This window comes from Nannobrachium achirus, assembly GCF_963921795.1.
Source record: "Nannobrachium achirus genome assembly, chromosome: 19".
NCBI classification, from domain to species: Eukaryota; Metazoa; Chordata; class Actinopteri; order Myctophiformes; family Myctophidae; genus Nannobrachium; species Nannobrachium achirus.
The window spans coordinates 30,904,264-30,929,962 of NC_137826.1; the positions used below are offsets into that span (position 1 = coordinate 30,904,264).

The window sequence follows — 25,699 nt, forward strand, 5'->3', positions numbered from 1 at the left end:
TGCCCATATATGGAGATCACTAACAGCTAACAGAATCCCTTTTATGCCCATATATGGAGATCCCTAACAGAATCCCTTTTATGCCCATATATGGAGATCCCTAACAGAATCCCTTTTATGCCCATATATGGAGATCCCTAACAGAATCCCTTTTATGCCCATATATGGAGATCCCTAACAGAATCCCTTTTATGCCCATATATGGAGATCCCTAACAGAATCCCTTTTATGCCCATATATGGAGATCCCTAACAGAATCCCTTGTATGCCCATATATGGAGATCCCTAACAGAATCCCTTTTATGCCCATATATGGAGATCCCTAACAGAATCCCTTTTATGCCCATATATTATGGAGAAATCCCTGCTCTGAGTATCTGACATCAGTGTGATGTCACCTGTTTATGCCCATATATGGAGATCCCTGCTCTGCGTATCTGGTTGCTATGGTAAACAGTTGGTTGCTAGGGTAAAAAAACATGGTTGCTATGGTAAACAGTTGGTTGCTAGGGTAAACAGTTGGTTGCTAGGGTAAAACCATGGTTGCTAAGGTGGTTGCTAACGTACACTAACAAACCAGCAACAACAGACTGTTGCCACAGCAACGTACACAAAGGTTTGTGTACACATGTGGTGTGATGTCATACTGATGCGGAGATATGAGCAGGGCAAAGGTGTGACGTGTGACGTGTGACCGACGGACGGACGGACGGACGGACGGACGGCCGGTGGAGGTTTTCATAGTAAACTGCTCCCTGACGGTCGCAATAAACTTTAAAAACAACAAATACAAATACAAAAGAGTTAAAAGTAGGTCAAGTACTAGGGAGGCATAATTTGCCAGACCTCAGCTGGGATATGCTATCTTGAAGAGGTGAGTTTTTAGTGAAGCTTTGAATGAGGGGAGGGAGGGAGCGCTTCTGAGGTGGTTGGGGAGAGCGTTCCAGAGGGTGGGGGCAGAGACGGAGAAAGCCCTGTCCCCCCAGGTGCGGTACTTGGCTGTGCGGGCCTCCAGGAGGTTGGCTTCACTGGACCTGAGGGATCGGGTTGGGATGTAGGGGTGGATGAGATCAGAAAGGTAGGAGGGAGCCAGGTTATTGAGTGCCTTGAAGGTGGTTAGCAGGATTTTGTAGTGTATTCTTTGTTTGACAGGGAGCCAGTGCAGGTCGTGAAGAACAGGAGTGATATGGTCTCTGGAGCGGGTACTGGTAAGGAGGCGGGCGGCGGAGTTTTGAACGTGTTGTAATTTGTTGAGGATTTTGGCAGTGGTACCGTTGAGGATGCTATTGCAGTAGTCTATCCGGGATGTGACAAATGCATGGATGAGTGTTTCGGCAGCTGTGAATGTCAGTGAGGGACGGAGGCGGGCAATATTTTTGAGGTGAAAGAAGGCAGTTTTAGTGATCTGGTTTATGTGGGGGCGGAATGAGAGGGTGGAATCAAAAATGACACCAAGGTTACGGATGTGAGTGGAGGTAGATACAGTGGAGCCATCAATGCTGAGAGTGAAGTTATGGGTGGAGCGGGTGAGGGAATCTGGGCCGATGATGAGGATTTCTGATTTAAAAAAACAGTGTCGCGCAAAATGTAATGAAAATAGCCAAACTACATGAAAGTGTTAGAGTCTGTCTTTCGGTTTTATAAATATTTAACCAATGGACATTGGATCCATCGGGAACACAGGTTATTTTTTCCATTTCCTAAACAGTAACAGTTTTGGACATACAAGGTTTCCAGACAGCGACAATATTATAAGCATTTTCATGTTTTTATATCTGCCACCCATGTCGAGGATGTCGGATCAGTGAAAATTAGTGCATGTTCTCTACCATTAAATCATATTCTGTAATATGGAAATCCGTCATCCTTGATCCTCATGCAAAGAGCCCTAATAAGAGCCTTGTAATCTATGCCACTAATGATCCTAAATTGCCTCATCACTGAACGTTGCTTTGAGAGCCAGCCTTTTGCTCTCTGCTTCTGTGGACTTTGTCAGACACAGGTGGTGCTGAGCCTGTGCTGTCGTTTGACTTTGAAGCTCTTCAAATGCTTGTAGTCTGTAATCCCGAAACCGTCTCTGACGATTACATACTGTAGTTCTATTTGCATTATTATAAAGACAGAGCACGGTATCCCGTGTCTTCTATTATGTTTGATGGCCCACCGCCCTCCTGATGCAGCTCCACGACAGGCAGGCACAGATCTTACCCCTGTGAGGGTCAACATCTGGAGAGGCCGAGGTCCACATCTGGAGAGGCTGCAGTAAGAAGGAACACAAATGACATAAGAAGGAACACAAATGACATAACAAGCTGTCCATGTAATTGATGGGTTTAGCATCAGAATGATACCAGGAAGAAGATAAGACTAATTGTTTTAAACAAAAGTAATAATAATGTTTGAATTAAAATTTAGCAAATAATTATTGCCTAATGTTGCAAATGTCTCCATTTGCAACATTGCCCTTGTTCTTTTGTTTGTTGCATCTTCCTAAATTATGCTTGGTTTATGAGCAGAAGAGTCTGCTGCTTTATAACTAAGATCCGATTTTTAAAGCACAAAACAACTATCAATAAAAGTAAGAGTTTTGTTTTTCAGTTCACAGAATCTCATTATAAGATTCTACTTCACTGTTATCCACTCGTTGCTGTCCACACATGAAGGTGCTTAAAAAACACTGCAAACCCCTGAGTGTAAATTTAACTCCGGTTTACAGTTTCTAGATTGGGGACAGTTTTGCTTTCTTTTAACAGATTTTCTTAATTATTAGTTATTTATTGCTCCATTATTGTGTTTGTTTCATTTCTTGCTTAACCTCATTAAGAAAGTGGCCATTGCTTTCAAAATGGGTGAGCCCTTTGTTCCATTGATCCTAGGCTGCATGTGTCTGTTTCTGTGGAGGTCCCAGGAGCTATTAATTGGATGGCTGAGTGCGGTGGAGAAAAAAGTGATTACAGAGTTTATTGTCTCTCCTGGGCACAATCAACCTTCCCCATGCACCCCCGATCTAGACTTTATAGCTTTGCTTGACTGAGATTACTTACTTACTGACTGATATGGCCTCTTTCATTCGCTTGCCTGGTCTGGAATGCCACCATCTGCAACACTCTGCCCATTTCCACCGTAGGACACAGTGTAAACACCGTAGTTTAGGACAGGGGCATCACAACGGGGTGAAAAGTGGGACTGAGTTACTAGGGCCCAAGGTGGAGGGGCCTTAATCATTCTATACAGCTGTGTGCAAATCTTTGAATACATGTATTTTTAAGCAAACATTTGTAACTCAAATGTTGCTTCTGGGGGATCCCTGGAACTAAATATTTTGAGATGGGGGTCCGTGGCCAAATAGCCTTCATATCATTTTGGGGGTCCTTCACATGAAAAGGTTTGAGCACCACTGACCAAAAGAAATCAAGATTTCTCAAAAATAGCAGATCGCGGCACTCTGTGCCGCGCTGTGAGCTTGTATATCTGCTATTTTTCAATAGTTAAAGCACAAAATAATGCGTTCCCAGTCTAAATGGGTTAAACCCCCTCCCCCTATGAAGAACATTCATGGGGGTGAATCCTTGTGCCCAGGGACCAGAATTTGGTGTGACACCCCAGCTGGTCTAGGATGGCCGCCTACCTGCTACACAGCCTGTGTTTGCTGAGAGACTCGATGGTCGTCGTACTTTATCTGCCAATCCTTGGGTCTTCCTTGCATGTCAAGGCTGTAGTGCAATCCAATCACCATTCTTCAAAATGTCAGCTCCATCTTTGGGGGTGGGAGGCCCTGGGAGGGCGCCGTGCTTTATGAGAGAGTGTTGACAGATTGAACACAACAACATTGCTTTGCCGTTGTTGTGATTTATTTGTGGCACTCAGCTGGTTAAATATATGCCAGGTTAAAATCATTTCCCTGCTCGTCTCAGACTGAAATAAGTAGTGAAAATGAAAATCTATTACCCTGGCCATGGGTTGTGGAATTATAGACTCAGAGCCATAATGTTAAATCTCTTTCATAAGACACACACACGTGCGCAGACTGCGCACGCACGCACGCACGCACGCACGCACGCACGCACGCACGCACACGCACACGCACACGCACACACACACTGCATTGTGTAATATGGATATTTGTCATGGCAACTAGAATGTGGACTTCACTATAAAATAGATATTCAGATCTTGACCTCTACTGTATATCTAGACCACATATTAGATATTACCCCTTGGAAATGCAGGTTCCAGACTAATATCTACACAGTGATATTAGTCTGGCCATGCTAGAGAAAGGCCTGGTCATGACCTAATGCAGAGTGTCTATAGGGTCTTTTCGACCTATCACAACACTCATTTAATACACGGATAATGTAAACAGAGTTGTAAAGGCGCAACGTCATTTCCTATTGGCGGTCCAAATTCATGTTCAGCATGTGTGACTTATTTGTGACAAATTCTCATCACGATGAAAACTTTCCAAACCGATACCATGCTGGCAGGTTCCTCATTACAATGGAGCTGAACAGTAACTCTCCAAATCCACTCGGCAAAATGAAGAGGATAATCTGAATTCCTGAGAGACATTCACTGTGCTTCTTCCATTTTTGTATTGTTCCAGTCATAATTTTAGTAGGGTAATTCACAAACCGTGTGTGTGTGTGTGTGTGTGTGTGTGTGTGTGTGTGTGTGTGTGTGTGTGTGTGTGTGTGTGTGTGTGTGTGTGTGTGTGCGCGCGTGCGCGTGTGCGTGTGAAATAGTGTGATAGGCATCATATTGTATACTGTCTGCAATAGCAATATTTTGCCATTATTTACAGTTAAAGTTTGGGCATCTCACTATATGATCCCATCTCATCTTTACTGTACTTATACTAAAGATAAACCTGTTCTTGCTTTGCTGCATCCTAATGGAAAATGCTACGATCGAACAACTTCAAACTGAACCGCCATTCTTTCTCTCATGCTCTCTCTCTCGCCATGGTGAAGTTGGGGGATCATTTGCATTTGGAGTGGAATGACACTACCCTGCAGTACCCTGTTCAGTTTGGTCTCCGCAAGGAAGCGTCTGATTAATTGCACAGTGCTAAATGTCTGCATGTGGCAGCCTGGTGTACAGGTTTATTAACATAGCTAAGAGAGAGTGTGAATGAGTGAGAGAGTGAGAGAGCGATAGTGTGTGTGATAGAGAGAGAGAGAGAGAGAGAGAGAGAGAGAGTGAGAGAGATAGTGTGTATATGAGAGAGAGAGAGAGAGAGAGAGAGAGTGCATGTCTGTGAGTACCTCATTCAGTGGTGTAAAAAGTTCCGTTGGTTCGCGTTGCGATGCGACATAATGCGTCGCGAGCTTGTAGATATGCTATTTTCAAAATATTTTTAAACATTTTATACATTTGAAATGAGACATTCTGCATAATCAGTACTTTCTACTTTTGGTACCTTAAGTAAATTTTGATGCCAGTATTTTTGTACTTTTACTCAAGTGCATTTTGAATTCCGTACTTTTACTCGTAACAGTGTATTTCTACATTGCAGTATTGCATTGCAATACTTAAGTAAAGATGTGAGTTCTTTTTCCACCCCTGACCTCATTGCACCGACTTGGAGATGGGCACATACAGTATCAATGAACCCAGTCAACCCTTGATATTTGATAGATGCTGTTTGATGTCCCAAGCCTTACTGTAGGCCTAGGCTAGGGTAATATGGGGTGGTCTTTCAGGCACACTCTGGAAGTTGCACCAGGGTAACTTGCCTCACCTTTCACAGAGCTGTCTGTTTCTCCTTGTTTTGTAAGATTCTGTTATGAAGGGCATTGCAAGATGGCAAAAGCCAGCACTACTTTGATACATGCATGCAGGAAATAAATTATAGAACTTAAGAGACAAACTTGCCATGCCAATATGAATTCAAAACCAAAAATGTACCTGGCTCTTGTGAAACCACTTCCTCTAATAAGCCAAATATGCCTTAATACATTATAATTGCCCCCTATTGCCCACTACGGTACAATCATGTGAAATTAAATCACCTTAAATATTTTACTTATTCTAGAATTTGTCAATGTGAGGTCTATCCCTATCGAATTTAGGGAATATATGTGTGTGTGTGTGTGTGTGTGTGTGTGTGTGTGTGTGTGTGTGTGTGTGTGTGTGCGTGCGTGCGTGCGTGCGTGCGTGCGTGCGTGCGTGCGTGCGTGCGTGCGTGCGTGCGTGCGTGCGTGCGTGCGTGCGTGCGTGCGTGCGTGCGTGCGTGTTTCAGTGTTTTTGAGGTACCAGTGAGATTGGGACCGGAGCGCTTGTTTTGTAGTTCACCTTATGGGCAGTCCCCGGAATGATGCACCGCTTGCTCCACCTCGCGCCTAAAAACAAGCGCGCCTGGTCTCAATCTCGCTGAATCTCAATAATACTGTGACATATATATTACAAATATTGATTTGGTGCTCATATTAACCATAGTAAGTACCTGTATTAAGTTGTTTTTTATTTTCACATGCACCATACAGTAGGTCAAATGGACAAATGACATCATCAACTTGCCCCTATTGAGTGAATGAAAGATAAGCTAGAATAAATACAATATTTCAGGTGTTTTTGTATTAAAGGACAACTTTGTTTTTTTTACAACAAGAGTTCATATTTTAGATTGTAATTAGAGAAAAGAAAAAGTGAGTGTTAAAATGTTTTCATTTGCTTCGTTCTATTGTTTTATTGCGTTTACCGTGCTAAAATGTGGGCATGCGTACGCATGGGGGCATGCGTACAAGTGGCTAAATGTGTCTTTTTAGACACAATAAGCCAGCAGTTTCTTTATTACTATTTACAGTAACACTTCTAGCCCCCATAAGTCACATCCAACCATGAAAGGTTGCGTTGTATCTTGGGAATGGGCTTATTCTGGGTAAAATGACATATTTAGCCACTTGTAGCCCCCAACCACTGAAATAAGAATCTCTAAAACAATAGAAAGAAGTAAATTAAATAATTTTAACACTCATCTTTTATATTCTTTAATTACAATCTAAAATATGAACCCTTGTTGTCCTTTAAGGCACATTTGGCTTATTTGCCAGGGATTCCTTTAAAGGTAATCAATTTACCATCAATATAGCCTACTGGATAGAAACACACTATTAAGGGTGTCATAACTTGCTACAGTCCCCATGTTGTACAGTGTGATAAAATTATAAAAGTGTGGATTGCCTTTGGAAAGCACAATTAACTTATACAAAGAATAATAATACACATTATAAAACAAAGGTATAGTGAATATACACTGTGCAAACATACATTCAAAGATTTGAATGACAAACTGCCATGGCAAGTCATGCTCTAGAACGCTCTTGTTACTTAAGAACGTTCTTGTTACTAAGAAAGATTTAGGAATGTTGTAATATTGCGATATTACATATGGTAAATGCTTTAGTTGTTTCATTTTTGTCTTTGTCATTATTATGTATGATAATAAAAAATATTATACATTCTATTGTGAAACCACTGACTTACATATGTAATCAATCTTTCCAAACAGGTATATTCCCCAACAGCATGAAAACAGCAAAAGTTATTCCAATTTATAAAAATGGAGATAGACACTCTTTCACAAATTATAGACCCATTTCCCTGCTTCCGCAGTTCTCAAAAATATTAGAAAAACTATTTGTGTCCCGACTTGATCATTTCATTGATAAACATAACATCTTATGTGACCAACAGTATGGCTTCAGGGCAAATCGGTCCACCTCAATGGCAGTGATGAGCTTAACGGAACAGATTGCCACCGCGATTGATAACAAGGAGTTTACAGTTGGAGTGTTTATAGATCTTAAGAAGGCCTTTGACACGATCCACCATGAACAGTTACTGACGAAACTGGAACATTATGGTTTTAGAGGGGTAGCACAGTCCTGGCTAAAAACTTACCTTGAAGACAGACACCAATATGTACAAATTAACAATGCCAAATCTAATATGCAAAAGGTACAGTGTGGAGTTCCTCAAGGATCTGTTTTGGGCCCAAAACATTTCATCTTATACATAAACGATATCTGTAATGTGTCAAACCTGTTAAATTATGTACTGTTCGCAGATGATACAAATTTATTTTGCCATGGAAAAAATCTGGAGGAGCTCATGAAGACTATGGAAAGAGAACTTAATATACTAAAGGCATGGTTTGATATTAACAAATTATCCTTGAATCTAAACAAAACTAAACTTATAATATTTGGAAACCTAAAAGTAGATAATGAAATCACTTTGAGGATAAATAGTGTACCTATTGAAAGAGTATTTGAATACAAATTTCTTGGAGTGCTAATTGATCATAAATTAAGCTGGAAATCTCACATAAATCTAGTTAAAAGAAAAATGTCTAAGATTATTGCTATAATATATAGATCAAAATAAATATTGAACCAAAACTCTTTATACTTACTGTACTGTTCCCTTATAGTTCCATATTTGACATACTGTGTGGAGGTATGGGGAAACAATTACAAAACCAATGTTGAGCCGATTTTTATGTTACAGAAAAGAGTCATAAGAATAATTAAGAGAGCAGAGTACTGTGAGCCGACCAACGCTTTATTTATAGATTTACACACTCTAAAATTCTGGGATATAGTCAATCTTCAAACCTTACTTATTTTGTACAAAGCTCACAATAATCTCCTTCCATCTTGTCTTCAGGGGCTGTTTGAGATCAAAGAAACCAAATATGAACTTAGAAACAAAGGCATGTTCGAAACGAAATGGGCAAGAACCAATACTAAAAAATATTGTATATCTGTCAAAGGGGTAAGTTTGTGGCAGGACTGTGAAAAGGAACTAAGGATGTGCAGTACGATATACGGGTTCAAAAAAATGTTTAAATACAAGACTATAATAAAGTATAGAGAGCTATCATGATTATCTTTTCTATTACAGAAATATATAATAACACTAAAGAATGGATGATAATATATTATCATATATTGGTGTTTTGTGGTTGTATATAATGTATGTGTATATATGTATATACATAAGTATACATTATTACTTATTTATTTTTTGTAAGAAATGTTCAGAGCTTTGTTTTTTGTTTGTTTTAGTTTTTGCTTGTTTCTTTTGTTTTCCTTAAGAGTTTACTGCGGTTATCTGAGTGATCGTGACAAGGTTAGGCAAAATAAGCCAATGGGCTTCAGCCTATACCTTTTTGGTTAAAAAATAATGAAAAATTCATGTGAAAATGAAATCTATGTATTCTATTTTTAAATGACCAAATAAACTCTACTACTACTACTATGGTTAAAGTGGGGATGGGACAGCCGTAGCTCAGTGGGTAGCCTCCCGGCCCCGGGCTATGTGTTGAAGTGTCCCTGACACTTAAGCCCTAACTGCCCCCCCCCTCCTCCACCCACCGTCTGTCCGGGCTATGGTTACGTGACTGTAACTAGAGTTAAATAAATAGCTTAAATATCGGGAAAGTAAAACAGTTTAAAAAAAATGCCTATGGCAACAGGCAATGCCAGCGTGCAAGTTCAAATCAATTGGTTAACCCAGTGTCTGTCCATCACATCACGTCACACTTTTGCCCCTGCTCTTATCTCTGCCACCGTTGCCCCTATCCATGCCAAACTTTGCACACACACTCCTTGGCTGGCAAACCACAACCTCCGCCCCTGATTTCTCACCTGCTCCTCTTCTAGCGCCACCATGCGGTCGCTTTTTGCAGACAACATTATGCGACCTGACGTCGCTAGTCTTACGAGTAGGATACAATTCAGGGGGCACGGTGGTGCAGTCGGTAGCGCTGTCGCATCACAGCTAGAAGGTCCTGGGTTCGATGCTGTGAGCTCTGGGAGCGTGTTCTCTACTCCACGTCATCAGCGCCCACACCCTAGGTGGTGCGAAAGGGCCTTTCTGTGTGGAGTTTACATGTTCTCCCCGTGTCTCCTAGGGTAGATACCCTCACAAAAACATGCAGTAATCCTGGTCTCTACAATGCCTCCCCCAGGCCCCCTGGAATAACGTGTTCCTTCCACGTGCTACATCCTACCGGGGAAGCTCCACCTGTTAGGTGATAAGAAGCGGCCTGCTCACTCCTCATGCACTGAAGGAAGCATGAGCTCAGTTCGGGGCTCTCCCCAGGTTGTCAGAGGGAGAGCAGCACCCAGGATTGCAGCTTAGGCAATTGGCACTGGGTGAAAAATGTGTTACAAATTCATGGGATAAAACTTTGAAAAATAAAAAATAAATAGTAGGATACAATTCAAACTAATTTCAAGAACAGCAACCTGCAGCTATCCACAATGATGTGTCTACTTCTTGATTTGCAGCCCTAACTGTGTTGTTTTTGGAAAAGACAGTGCAGGTACTGAAGGATGACTTACAGTAATTGTTGAAGACAGCAAAGTGAGGCATTACCTCTCCCTAATTGCATCTGCAAGCTCCCTTCAACCAAACCTCCACTGTTTTGTATAGCCTACTCCACTCTGCCACCGCCAAATGGAGCCCATTTATCCATGTACGCCACACATGCAGGGCAGTGTGTTGCGAAAACATGAACTTCTGACTTCCTACATCACATACAGTAGTAGCATTGGACCTTTTCCTGCTGTTGTACCTGAACACAGGTTCAACCCTTGAATATATGAATTATTGATAATAAAGTGCAAATAGGCTTTTAGAGTTTTGAGTGGAAATTGGAAGCGATTTGCAACAAACCGAGTGGTATACGGTAATACCAAGATACAGTATAATACGACATTGAATTTTACCCCTCAGGCTGAAAGAATTGTATTGCTGGTGAATTATAAATTCAGCCGGTCGTAGAACACACAGATATTGAGGACCATCTGCTAACAGACTCAACAAAACTGGTCGGCTATCAAGTAATAAAGAATCCACATTTTCTCTGAGGCACTTTTTATCTCGTCACACAATTTTTCATTTCGGCGAGTCCTCAACTGAATGATGTCACCATTGCATTGGACCAGGCGTCTTGGATTCATTCCATGTATTCTTCCACATGGCAATGCACAGCTAGCATTCAGTTCATTCAGATGTTCTTTGTAAAGTAACTGTTGGAATGGCCTTGGACAGCTGCCATACAGTGTGCAGCTGTTTAATTTACCAATGTATAACTCGGACCCAAATGTCAGAGAGGTATACTGTACAAAATACAAATGTAACCAAATGGGTCCATTAGTTATATTTGTACAAAAATAAAACAGGATTTTTACTGTGTAGCAGAAACCACTATTGTAGTAACCTTGGACAGTTCATGTGCAGCAAAAAGTACCTTGGATTGCCGTGGTAGAAAAACTAAGTACTCACATTTCTTTCTCTAGAGTAAAAGCATCAATTTTGCAATGTAGAAATAATCAGTTTCAAGTAAAAGTGCGGAATTCAAAATACCTTAAAGTACCAAAAGTAAAAGTACTCGTTATGCAGAATGTTCCATTTCAAATCTTCAAACGTTTGAAAATAGCAGCTGCGACGCATTGTGAGCTCAGCTATTTTCAAATAGCCAAACTTTATATAGGGCTGAAGTTGTTAATGTATGTGTTGTAATAACAATATTATATATAATAATGTAAAAGTACAATATTTGAATCCAAGATGTAGTGGAGTAGAAGTAAAAGTATTGGAAATACTCAAGTAAAGTACAAATACCTAAACATAGTACTTAATTAAATGTACTTGATTACATTACACCACTGTTGGATAGTTCATGTGAAGCAGAAACCACTATACGAGTGTAGTACAATGGATAGTTCCTTTATCAACCCCTTACTCTCTCTCTCTCTCTCTCTCTCTCTCTCTCTCTCTCTCTCTCTCTCTCTCATTGTGTCTGTTTCCTCATCATATTTTTCATATTTTCACTCTTTTATTTATGCTGGGATGGACACTTTTCTTGAAGTTTTTATTTTCTGCGTAAATGTGATCTTTCTGCGTAAATGTGATTGTTTGTGTGTGTGTGTGTGTGTGTGTGTGTGTGTGTGTGTCTGTGTGTGTGTGTGTGTGTGTGTGTGTGCGTGCGTGTGCGTGTGCGTGTGTGTGTGTGTGTGTGTGTGTGTGTGTTCTACTATTTACGCATATCTAGCACAGTCATCTTAAGTGCCTGCCATCGTGGCAGTAAAGTGAACCGATGGCAGTAAAATTAACATTCTAAAGTGCAGTGTAGGATTGAAAAATAATAACAGAAATCTGAAATGGCACTTGAAAATGTGAGTGGAATCTGCACTGTAATCCTGTTCCAGCTTACTTTTTGAGTTCAGACATTTCAGGGCCTGGGGATGGACACGTTGCTGAGCCGGCTGGATTGAGACCCAATGCTCCTGTACCGTTTGCCAGATGGTAGCAGACACCCCAGCAGTGCTGAGGTGTCTGGGATCCTTGTTGATCCTCTGGGCCTTTACCCTGCTCCTCTGGTTGTAGAGGTTGTGCGTGACTGGCACCTCAGTTCTGGTGATGTGCTGTTTTAAACATCCACTGTAGAACACTGGTTTTCAACCCTTTTCATATCAAGGTCCACTATTTATTCTACCACCATTTGATGAGATTTAGCTTCTCAAACCTAAAACTTGTAATATCTTGTTATCGTTGGATAAGATTTTGTGCACAATTCCATGCTGTATTGATGTGTTAGGACTTGGAGAGATAACACGCAATAGTTGATCAAAACAACAAATCTTCTACATTCTCTAATTGTGTAGACTTCTTATAAATTAAGTAATGCAGGTGCTTAACAAAATATAACTCTTGAAGAGCATAAAATGAAACCAAATCTGTACCCGTTGGTTTCATGTTACCAATAGTAGTTAGAGTAAGATCTATAAGGGTCCATTTGGTTTCCAATTCTCCATCATTTAGCTGGGTGTACAGGGACCACATGGAATCCCTACAAAGACCACTGGTGGTCCCCGGACCACTGGTTGAAAACCACAGCTGTAGGGCCTTGGAGTTTTGAGAATCTTCTTTGCCATGCAGTGAGGGTACTTTCTCGTGCACCTATAGAAGTTGAAGAGTACGGTGGTGTCCAAGCCAAACCTCTTCAGTCTGTAGACGAAGAGGAGCCGTTGTCTTGCCACTCTGACAACAGTGCCCAGACTGCCCACACGATGTGACCAGCCCACGTGTTCCATGATGTGTGGGTGCTCCCTGCAGCCTCCATTAGTCCATGATCATCACCTTTGTTTTTCCCTGTAAAAACAGGGATTAATATTGCAGCACACCAACTGCAATATTAATTGCAATGTCATTTACTCTTATTAGTGTGGTTGCTATAGGCAACACGCTGTATTCGGTCAGAGAATCTTTTTTTCCCAGCAAAGTGAACCTGCGTTTTGTAAACCTTCTGAGTAATGTTATCCTGGTTGGGTGGCTGCGCAACAGAAAAGTGAAGCTTTTGGTCATGTTTCAATTGACTTGACATCGCAATATCTAATATAAATAATAAGACAGAATTAATTTCCTCGTGATTCGCGTCACCGCAACCACACTTGCAATTTCCCAGAATTGCATCTTTCTAGTTAATATTGCATTAATACTGATCTTCTTTTCCATGTCTCTCCACTGTTCTAGACAATAATACGTACATATGTATGTTACATAATGTATGTTTTCTGACAAAATTACCTTCCTCCACCATGTGATCATAGTCATTTTCTGTCATGATTTCACATACAGTAAGCCAGGGTAGAGGACAAAGTGAAGGTTTCTCCTCTCTGTTGCTGTGCGTTCTGGTGTCAGCTCCTCACAGAAGAAAAACCACAAAGTTCAATAGAATTGAAAACAGCATGGAGGCGTAGTCTGGGGGAAAGAATGGTGGAGTCAGCAAAGCCTTTGTGCCTCACTCCTTCACCAGAACGCAATAAATAGCACACAGGGCCAAGCACTGTGAGAGGCACCGAATGTTACAAGCTTTATGACTTTTGGAGCAATGGTTATTATCATTTTACTTCCGCTAAGGGCTCAGTTTGCCATATCTTCTGCAACTTAATGTGGAATCAGGTGACTTACAGAAAGCTTCTCTGCTTGATTAAGCACTGCTCTGTTCATACCATGGCCCAAATGTCTCTCAGATGCCTCTCGTCTATTTTAGAACACTTCCTTTGAGGGTCAAGCTAGGCCATTAGAACAGTACACGTTCTGCACATTATGAAAAGGATTGATGGAATGCATGCTGCACAGTTTGCTCAAGAGGCAAGGCCATATTTATTTTTGTTTAAAGAAATCCCAGACGTGTTTTAATTTAAATAAATAAATATGTATATGTTTTAACCTATCTGTATGGTATGTTAAGTAGCACATCTCTAGTGGTTGGATGTGGTCTCTGTAGTCTTTAATCGAGAAATGTTGCCCCTGACTATGTCAAAGGTTTTGAACACCAGATGCACCACCATCTTTACTGTAGCATGGATTGGACATCATTGCAATAATCTCTCTCCAGTGGGTGAGACATCAAACCTACAGATTGTAGCTTTAACAGCTAGGGGAAAAATGAGAATATATAGCCAATGCACTGACTTGAGAGCCAACCAGCTCCATTCTCTTTACAGCTGGTCAGAGTAAAATATCTAGTGATGTGTGAATAACTAGAGATGCTCGCCTCAGCAGTACACATACAGTATTCATAATTTTATGTTATTACACCACATTTTATGTTTCCTCTGTGACCTCCATCTGTCTCCAAGAAGGCAACGTGGAAACATTTATCTCTGAAAGTTAGCATGATAAAATATGAATAACTGTACAAGTATGCGGTGTGTCTTCAAAATGGGCTGTTAAGTGGCAGCTAGAGAGAAGACTGGAGGAGTGCAAATGTATGAAATGTTTCTTGGCATTTAAAATCAGGAGTTAAAGGGAGCTGACGTGGAAAAGGTAGTCGCATGCCGCATTGCGACTGGGAGTTGTTGATGGAAGAATTGTCCTTAAATTTGTCGCCGCACTGCCATTTCTCAGCCTGAATAGCTTTATTTAGCATGCGCTTGCCTCACACATAGCTTTCTATGTCACCACTATTGATGTTCTGCCCCTCTGCAGAACTGCTTTTTGGGCTTCAAGAGTTTTAGGGCTTCTTCTAAAATAGGTTCAGTCTTGTCCTGTCCAAATTCCCCCTGGTGGTACACCGAGCTTCAGGCGACCTATCACAGCAACATGCTGTGGGTCAGATGCCTGCAGGAGTGTTTTAAAGAGGCCACCATCTTCAGGGAGGGGGAGGAGCAACTGAGTTACAGTTAAGACTGCAGTGCACTGCACACCATTGACCATATTCACAGAGCGTCACCGTGTAAGAGAAAAATGGCTGCCATGTGAATGGTCAGTGCTCAGCATTCACTTGAGCTACTGCCCAAGACACAGGGAAAACAAAGCAAGCTAGGCTGCAGTCACCTGTGAACACAATAAGTAAAATGAAGGCTTAGACCTTGTTTTTCGAACATTGTTAGCTTGTAGCTCTTTGAAAATATTTGAACATTTTTGGAAATGACCAAAATAGGAACACCATGTTGAAAGTAGTTACATTGGCACAATAATCTTATGAATCTAATTTGAATTGAAATGTAATGTATGTATTAGGGGTGTGCGATATTATCGATATGGCAATACATCGTGATCATGTATTTGGCGATACTGTATCGATCATTCAGGCCGTCCTATCACGATACTTTTGGAGAAAAAAAAGAACATAACATGCGGTAATCAATGGTTTGTGGCTCTAATCCTCGCTCTGTGTGTGTGTGAGAGAGGGGCACGTACCTTTTAGGCGAAGCCCGAACTGGCGAAGTGGGGAAATGTCCGATACCGTAGCGATCTGGCGAACGTCTTCTGGACAGGGCGTTTATCGTGCGCTTGCCCAGGCCTTACGGCCTGGGCATAAATATAACGATTGCATTCACCACGGCTTCGTAACTCGCGCGGCGCTCCGCCGGCCGCGCGGCCCTGGCCCGCTCTTCGCGGCCACTCGCGCCTGCGGCGCTCGGGGGCGAAGAGCAGGACCAAGGTCCGCTGGCCTTCGCGCCGCTTGCAGTGTCGTGGACAATCGATTCGCCAGATCGCTACGGTAGGAGACAAATCCCCACTTCGCCAGTTCGGGCTTCGCCAGAACAGGACTTTCCCGTGAGAGAGAGAGAGAGAGAGAGAGAGAGAGTGGAATCAGTGGAGGGAGGAGCGTGTGTGTGTGTGTGTGTGTGTGTGTGTGTGTGTGTGTGTGTGTGTGTGTGTGTGTGTGCGTGTGCGTGTGCGTGTGCATGCATGCGTGCGTGACTCACGTCTCACGTTGAACAATAACAACAAACGATAATTCCAAATAAAGTCCATGGGAGTAGTAAAGTCCATGGGAGTAGTAGATATGGACAACACTTGTTGAACCTGGCACTTGTTGTCCAGGATAGCATTTTTAGTTCCCTTTAAAACGACCAGTTCCACCGGAGCTAGCTTAGCATTAGCCTGACTGTGGAAGGGACAGGGTTGCCTTTCTTGTGAGAGAAACAAGCAAACTGAGGAAACGTGTTGCCTTTTTTGCGAGAGAAACAAGCTAACAGGTATATAAAACATCTTTGGCAGCCACTAACATATTTCTTGACTCTCTTTTCTTCTCCAAATAAATTTGCCTAAATTAAATAGGCCTATTATTGATTCTGCTTTTAAAGAAATATGCTATTAACCAAGTAAGCAGAAATGTTATTGAATATAATTGAAAGAGAGTGACATGGTGTGTGTTTTTTACCTTGAAAATAATAATAATGTATTTTAAGCTCTACAATTTTTTTAATTCTTATGAATTCCGCAATATTTTGCAATATTATCGCAATACTATCGTATCGCAAAGATTCGCAATATATTGTGATACATTGCATCGTGACCCAAGCATCGTGATACGTATTGCATCGCAAGATTCTTACCAATATCCACCCCTAGTATGTATGTATATGTTTGTATTTTTTATGCCAGTGAACTTTTCTCTCCTTTCCAATTGGCCCCCTTCGGCAACGTAACGCAACGTCCTGCCTCCTGCATCACCGTATGTGACATTTAGAACCAGGTGGTGACAGCAGGACCATTGAGTGACTTCCCACGAGCGCTTCCAAACTCCAATACTTAGAAAAAATAATCACCTGAACTGAATTTCTTGACAGAAAGTAACTTGTCTATGGTGGATATTTCTGAAACAAACACTTTGCTGATAGAAAGAGCATAACATAGCTTTCCATAGAGCCGCAATATTGGTGAGTTTGACGTTGTTTAATACAATCAGATAGCAAAAAAAATGCATTGCATCCCTATGGGAGGTATTGCAACCCTAGATTCATCAAATTAAAAAAAGAAATCTATTGTTGAATTTGCGGCTAGCTTTAAACCACTGCGGATGTTTTTACATTCTTCTCCTTGATATTTGCCTTGATGTCCAGCCCCTGGCCTAAATACAGGTACAAGATGTGCACACAATCTCCTCTGTAAGGACATAAAGAAACACAAAGTATGAGCTGAGCTGAGCTTTCTAAAAAAGTATGTCATTCCAAAAAAAGAAAAGGTCTACGTATGAAAGAATGATACTGTTTGTAATGTGAATGACACCATTATGCTTTTATAGGGTGCTGGGATGTCACTTAGATCACTGGTTCCCATGCGCTGGGTCAGACTCAGGACCCATTTGTGGGTCGCGGACACATTTTTATGGGTCCCTTAATTTTTGTTTCCTACATGTTGTTTCAATTGTTATTATTATTTCAAAACATTTTCAAAAAACCTTCCCCAAAAAGCTAAGATTTTCATGAAGATTTTTCGAAGTAATTTCATTGATATATAAAAGACAAATAAAAGAAATTCCATAAATTAGAAAACAAATGTCTGAGAAGTAGTGAAAATAGTCTATCTACAAGCTCACAACAGAGTTTGTAGATATTGCTAGCTTGCTATTTTCACTCACGGGCGAATGGCTAATTTCTCTTTTGGGTCATGGGCTAAAAAGTTTGGGATAACACTTTTTTATCTAAAATGTAAGTGCCTGTATTTTTTAGGGTGGATGGATGATGGCAGTAGCAGTATTAGTGCTATGGTTTAAGGATACAATTCCAAAACAACCACATTTTCTGAATTGTCAGTACATCAATGTAATAGGCGGTGGTCTGTGGTAATAAAGCAGTTGTATGCTTGCCATTTCCTCACTTACTTTCATGGCCATGGATATATTGTGCGAGAGGGAGAGAGAGTGTGTTAAAGGTTCCCAAATACAGTATATCTTAAAAATACCGTATTTGTTGGACTGAGACATTTTATGATTCAATGTGTAGGACCGCTGAGTCATCATACCATAATTCAAAGAAATCGCTAAATCCATCATATTAAACCTATTGTACGGTTTCAAAAGCACATTGGACCTTTCTATTGTAATTCATAGTAATGATTACTTGATGATACTTGATGATTGCACATTAGTGATGTTAAATGACATAGGCTACAGTAGATATCTATCACAAGTCACTGTCTTTCAGGCTAATCATCCTTGTTCTTGCAAAAAAAACTAAAAGAAAAAAAGATAATTCACAATGAGAGGTATTGCATGTTGAATCACATGAGTGAAGGACTGACTCATCATGGCCTTAATGACTTCCACTGAGAATTAATTAATTAATTCCTTCTGCAAAAAATGCCATTCTCTACACTGCCAAGTAACAAAATGCTCCAGTTTTTGAACGAGTTTAGATTTTCAGGCTTGTCCTGTATATTATAATCAGCTTTATAAAATGCTATGGATGGTTGACCTGTCGGCTTCTTTACAAGGCACCATCTGTTTACTGAGTCAACTAAAACTCTTGAACCATAGGTCACTGATTTGGTAGTTTTCCCACAGAATGGTAACACATTACACAGTATTGCGCTATACAGCACTAACCTTCTGACTTTGGATGACATACTAGAATGTTTGTTTATCATATTTTGCTATTCAAATTATAGTTATTATATACTATTATATTGTATTATTATTATTGTGCACCCACATTTAACTCTTACAAGCTTGTATAAAAGTGTCAATCTGAAGCATGCTGCTTAGGGTTCATTTCAGTTTACACTATACAACATCATGTCTCAGAATATGAAAAGAGAGCAGATACATCTGTTTTTTCCTACTTCAATTTCCTTTGTGCTACCAGACTTGTCTGTACAATATTCTGATCACGATATCATCTCATGATATCTGATGAATGTGTGTGTCTGTGTGACTTGAAGATGCTGGCCAATGATGGAATCAGCCCTATACTCTTCAGCCAGACAACACAAGACTCATATTATTGAGTCTTTAGAGGGACTATTCAACATACATAGCCTGTTATTAATGTAACCTTTCTGAGTATTAAACATGCAGACATGCTCATCTCTATTCTCTCCCAGTTACGTCTGGTTTTTGAGGGGCTTATTTCGCATATTTACATGGTGACCATTTCGTTCTTATGCTCAGGGGGGCGGGGAAACCCCACCCACAAAGGGAATATAGTCCATCTGGAGAAGTATACAGAGATGCACTATTGTTTTAAAAGCCATATTTTGTTTGACTAATGTCTGCAGACAGCATGTGGGGTGACACGAAGGTTGATGTCTGCGGAGCCTACATCCTATGTGAGGGATGATGTCTGCGCAGTTTGCAGTTTGCACTCCTTATTTATTATTAGTTTAATTAACTCATTGGATGTCCATGACTTGCCAACGCATCAAACTCTTTCATGTCTCCCAGTGCCCACAGTAAACTATATTAATCTGTAGCTATACTGTACAAGGCTACCGCGGTGAAGAAAAACACTCAATTTCCCGAAATGCAGTGCGAGATCACGTGACCGGGAAGTCCTGTCTCCCTCATCCACAGTAGTGTTACGCTGCTGCACAAAAGTGCATTTTTCTCCTAATCAGGCTTTTAAATTACCTTCATGTTTAAAACGCGACCTTCTCTACCGGCCGTTACAAAAGCAATGAGGCCCGCGATTGTCAAAATTCTGTCCTGAGTGAAAGAAAATACTATCGTGAAAATAAACAGGACATACTCGAATTACATTTACTCTGATTACCTTTTTGCCAGCCCTTCAAAACAAGCTAAAATGGAGGGTTTCCATGGCAACTGGCGATTAAAATCCTGGGCACCCGGTGTGTTTTAGTTAATATAAGGAGTAATGAAACTCATATGACATTAAAGTTTTGAGTGCTCAAGCCTCATGACCGCTATATAAAAGAATATGTTTAGGATACTCTGCAGCCTCTTACAGTGATATACAACTCAAAGGAACACATTTTACTCTACACTACTTTGTCACAAAGTACATTAGATCAATGACAAGATTAGTAACTCGGTATCACATGGCTTCTCTAAAATACTACTTGAAAATAATGTATTTCCATTCGCAACAGGTTTGCTGTACTGAAACAGATTTTCACATACTGTAGCTACTAGCTAATAATACTTCAATGTAATATTCAGCGTCAGTACTCATATTCATCATTTTTAGTTAATCCGCAATCTTATCACTGGTAGCATCAAAGCTAAGAGACAACAAACGGTCATGGTCAAGTTCAAGTTCACTATGCAGCATATACTGGCGATTGTTTAAGCAGCAAGACAGAGAGACATACCTGGATTGAACAAGACAGGAGCACCGCGATAAGCCCAACGGCCAGCGTTTAGAAGACAACGTTTAGTGGTTGCAGAGCACCCACAACAAGTGTGCTGCGTGGCACTAGGTGAGCAGAGACAGACGGCTGACTGTGAGAGGAGTTGTGTGGCCTATATACTGGTGGCTGGCAATCAACTCACTGCTGAGTGGGCGGAGAGTGGACTGTGGGAACGAACGCCCATTCTGCTACAATCGCAAACATTATAAATGAAAAAAAAAACATCAGTTTCAAATATTCTCAGAATTCATATTGATCAAAGGTCCAGTCCATTTTTAGAGAGTGAGGAATTATGATGAAGAAATTATAAATAAATTAAGCCAGAGTTGATGTAATTATGATGATGTAGTAGTTATGGTCTCAGGAGTTCAACATAAACTGTTTATTGATCTCAGAAAAAGACATTTCCAAATTCTGCCACATTCTGCCGCTGTTAAAATCCTGTATGTTTGACCCAGACATTGTAGGGAAGTCAAATATTCTCCACAGCTGAGAATGGATGAATCAGTTTAATTCATTATTCACACGGTGAGAAAGCCACAACATTAAAAGTTTAAATTAAATCATTTGAAATTGAATTGCTCTCTCCAGCTCCAAGGGATTGGTGGATTATTTCTACGAAGCCGTCACTGCCACCATGACCATGGAATTTGAACAAAATTACTGTATTAAACTAAGTGGACATTGAGGCATTAAGCTTCATTTCATGGATGTTTTTTTTGGCATGGAATTTTAACATTTTAAGAAGAACCACAAAAGTATTTTGGTATTCTTGCTCATATTTAAAGGGCATAATTCAGATGAGCAAAGTGCTCCAAAGACACAGTAAAAAGAGAATGTGAAAGTCAAGTAAATTTACTTTTAACACAACTTGTGTTTGACTGTAAATTCACCTCCAAAAGCACTTTCACTTCCACAGATCTGCACTCCGAAGAGTGCACTTTTCTAGTTATAATATATTGAAATACCACATTGACTGAAGTATTGAAAGTAATGGATGCTGACTGAGTAAGCCATCCATAATTTTGAGACTCAGACATTTTCCTTGTTTTTAATAATAGCATTTCCTTGTTTACATTTTGTTTCATGTCACTCAACACAACCGTCTCCAACACAATGTCAAGACAATTATCCAAAAGCAGACAGCAGCCCGCAGGCCACAGCCTTAGCCAGACTGTACAGATGAGATAAATGATCCAAGCATGTCTAAATGTATTAAAACTGATAACCCAAAAAGCTAGTAGACCATTCCTCAATCTTTATTGCAGATTTTTCTCTCTGCCAGGAGAGTATGTTCTCACCCCCGTCCGTCTGTCCGTCCGTCCGTCTTGTTACCAGCTAATCTTCGGTACCGTTGGCCCGGTCGCGGCAAAACTCTGCACAGTGCACACACACACTCCCTGGATGCCAATTCAGAACCTCTGCCCCACATTTCTCACATGGCCCTGTTCTAGCGCCACCATGAGGCCGATGTTTGCAAAACACATTTCTGTACACTACTCCTACAGATTTTGTCCACAAATCATGCAAATTGGTAGACAGTATCTGTCCGATTTTTCATATTTCTTCCTGATTGGCTAAAATTGGCTTCCAAAATTTTGCAGGATTGCTCCGTTTTTAACAAAATGCCTCAAATCATGAACACAGCGTGCAATCCTGGTGAAATTGTGCACGCACGTTGCCACTAGGCAATGGAAGAAATGCCACTTCGGTAATTGAACCGGCGACGCCGTCAGTTGTCAATGCCTACGTGGCAATGCCTATGTGGTATGCGCCTAGACCAGTAAGTAGGCCAGCGGGCGCCCCTTCACATATATTCTTTCAGCGTTGAAAAATCGCATGGTATCAAACACAAATCTTCTTGTATGGGCCGTTCTGTCCGTGACATCAGCTGTGGTGATGTCGGTCTCTATGTACTCTCTATCTATGATGTTAGTCTCGTGTGATGTACAGTAAGTCTCGTGCTACGGACATAGGGACACACAAAGCCAGACCAAGGAGTGGTTACCACGGCTAAAAAAACTGAACATGGTGTTAGAAACACCTATAATCCTCTGAGCTTTTCTTTATGACGTGGCTACAAACTGCCCCCATGGTGCGATATGTGACTGAACACTCCTTGTCCTCCTCCTCAGGTTTCTCAATCCTCCAGGCCATCATGGAGTCAGCTGTGGCTAATAACTGGCAGGTGACGGCGCGCTCGGTGGGGAACATTAGGGACCCCACAGAGTTCAGACGCATCATTGAAGAGATGGATCGCCGGCAGGAGAAGCGCTTCCTCATCGACTGTGAGGTGGACAGGATCAATGCTATTCTGGAACAGGTATCTACAGTCTAAAACACTCTGAAACAGTGAAAGTGATGGCTGTACAATACACCATCAGTGCTATAGAGTGGTGCACACCATGAAAAAACAATGGCTTCCTCCCTTCTTGTGTAAGGAGCTGTATTTTTGAGCGGTGCCAGCCGAATCCGCTGTCTGTCCGTTTGTCCGTATCAGTACGGCCTCAACAGCTGCAATACCGCTGGGGTGACCAATGTTCAAGTGGCGCTGTTGAGCATCCTTGAAGTGTTTGAATTCATACTGTGTACTATGGTATGGTATAGGCTAAGGCACCGCTCACTAATATACTGTGTGTGTGTGTGTGTGTGTGTGTGTGTGTGTGTGTGTGTGTGTGTGTGTGTGTGTGTGTGTGTGTGTGTGTGTGTGTGTGTTTGTGTGTGTGTGTGTGTGTGTGTGTGTGTGTGTGCTCCAATGCCTTCCTTCTACTCTCTGCGAGTGTCTTTATCTAGCCTGGGGCACTCCATGATTTATTCTGATTAAAAAAGGCTCTATGCACCTGCTGTTCCATATTCACCATTATGTCCAATTATATCCTTTTAAAGTAAGGCGTTCTATTGTCTCCCACTGCTCAACATTTCATTTCTACTACCTCCAAGCATGTTTGCATCATTAAGGAATTAGACCTAAAACTGGAAGTGTAATTAAGGCTTGTTTGTTGTTTTTGTTGTTAACATTGTTTGAGGTTACCTGGACTTAGATTAGCCCCATATAGAACCTCACCCTCCGCTGCATACTGTTGTGCTCCAAGATGAGGTCCTAGCGCGTTATCCCCGGGCTGGGGTAGAACGCCTCCACGGTGAGGTAGAAAACACTTTTCCCGAAATTGCATCCAAAAAGTAAAGGTAGTTCCATGCTCCCAGACTATGGTTTTCCATCCCACGGTACATAAAACATGCACTACGAAACAACCGCTTAAATCGCTAGTTTTGTAATGTTTTCTCATTCAACCGGAGCTCCCACTGCGGCAGTTGCCAGTACTGCTTCTTGTTCTGCTACAGTGGGAAAGGATGCAGTACTGGCACCTGCCGCCGGGGGCTTTTCCGAATTTAATGAGAGTAGACTAAATATGCAATTTAAACCATTTTCCAACCAATTTCGGGAAGTGTTTTCTACCTCACCGTGGAGGCGTTCTACCCCCGGCGTTCTACCCAGTTCTACCCCAGCCCGTAGGACCTCATCTCGGAGCACAACAGTATGCAGCGGAGGGTAAGGTTCTACAGTATATGGGGCTAGACTTAGATTTGCACTGGATGAAAGTCCATTCAGTCCATAAGTGTTCAACAGCTGTCATTCTGCTCGGTAGTTGTTGATTCAGAAGTATTTGTTAATTTGTGCTGTGCACAGTGGCCTCATTTAGATGAATGGTGTACTGTCACATGTTATTTTGAATCATGGCTATTAGCAGTTTGTTTACTGGTCTCAGAGCAACATTCATTGTCAGTTTGTAGTTACCATGGTGACGGACATGGTTAAATTGTGGTTAAAATCGAATTCATACGATATTTTTTCTGATATTTAATTAAACTATTGCAGGATTTCTGCCGTCTTTCCTTTGAGTCAGTCTCAAACAGACTTCTGACACAAAACATCTGTAGACATGTTACATACTGTATGTCTCTGCATACGTGCATGTCTGTGTCTGCAACTCTGCATGTTTCCATTTGTGTGTGTGTGTGTGTGTGTGTGTGTGTGTGTGTGTGTGTGTGTGTGTGTGTGTGTGTGTGTGTGTGTGTGTGTGTGTGTGCGTGCGTGCGTGCGTGCGTGCGTGCGTGCGTGCGTGCGTGTGTGTGTGTTTATTAATTTGAACCCTTTCTCCTTTGCTGATACAGTAAGTACAGTAGGCTATAGATGATTGTATCGTCCCTCATTATTATTGGCTGAAGAGTTTTACTGTGAACCTTCACTGCAGATTTGTGGCCATATAAATCCCTAACCCTGAGAGACAGCCGAGAGCTCTAGTGAGAGGAGACGTTTATTGTTCTCTCTTCTCGTCACTGATGCCCACAATGTTCCATAGACCATCAGTGATCTCCATTTATGGGCATAGTTTGAGAGCAGACGTCCACGTGTATCTTCTCTGTATAATGGGCACATGAAGTGCCAATTTACGCTGATGTCGGGCATGTCCATAAGTGTGTTACAGTACAGACAGACACCAGCTACCACAACTTGAACTTATTCATTAATTATTAGTATTACTGTATCTATTTGCTCCTGATCTGACTGTGAGTCACATCTAAAAAAAACGAAAAATGATATGGCATTCAGTGGCAATCAATGTCTTGTTGTACAGTATGTACTGTAGTGTAGACCAAGTGTGATTGGTGGCTATACAGCAACCATCTGCCAGACCAGCACCTTGAGTAGCAGTACGTGTTCGGATATCTCAAGGACGGTTCCTTCCGTGTGTGAGCTGTCACATCAACACTTACTTTAGCATTACATCCACTCCTAGTGTAAGTAGGACGCACTGTCCCATAACAGCAACAACAATCATCCTACTATAAATAGCCTACCCTCCGAGCCTGAGGGAAGAGCTCTCACAAAGAGCCCAATCACAACTGAGATCACTCAGACAACAGTGAGCACCATTTTTTACACAAATCTTTAAGTGGTTGTAGGACTGGAGGTCAGGGTTACTATTTATCCCATCACAGATATGGGCAGCAATGATAGTCCCTGCCACATCCTTAACCTTAACCAAACCAAACCAAACCAAACCAAACCCAT

At 41.3% G+C, this 25,699-nt stretch overlaps 1 protein-coding gene across 1 annotated transcript in view; it reads left to right on the forward strand.

Moving 5' to 3' along the window:
* The window catches only part of gria3a (glutamate receptor, ionotropic, AMPA 3a), a gene marked incomplete at both ends in the record, with an annotated part of 87,694 nt that overhangs the window by 16,272 nt on the left and 45,723 nt on the right, over positions 1–25,699 (forward strand). Inside the window, 1 exon segment of the mRNA XM_080748916.1 lies at positions 22,761–22,948. Within this exon segment, the coding sequence (XP_080605042.1) occupies positions 22,761–22,948 (188 nt within the window).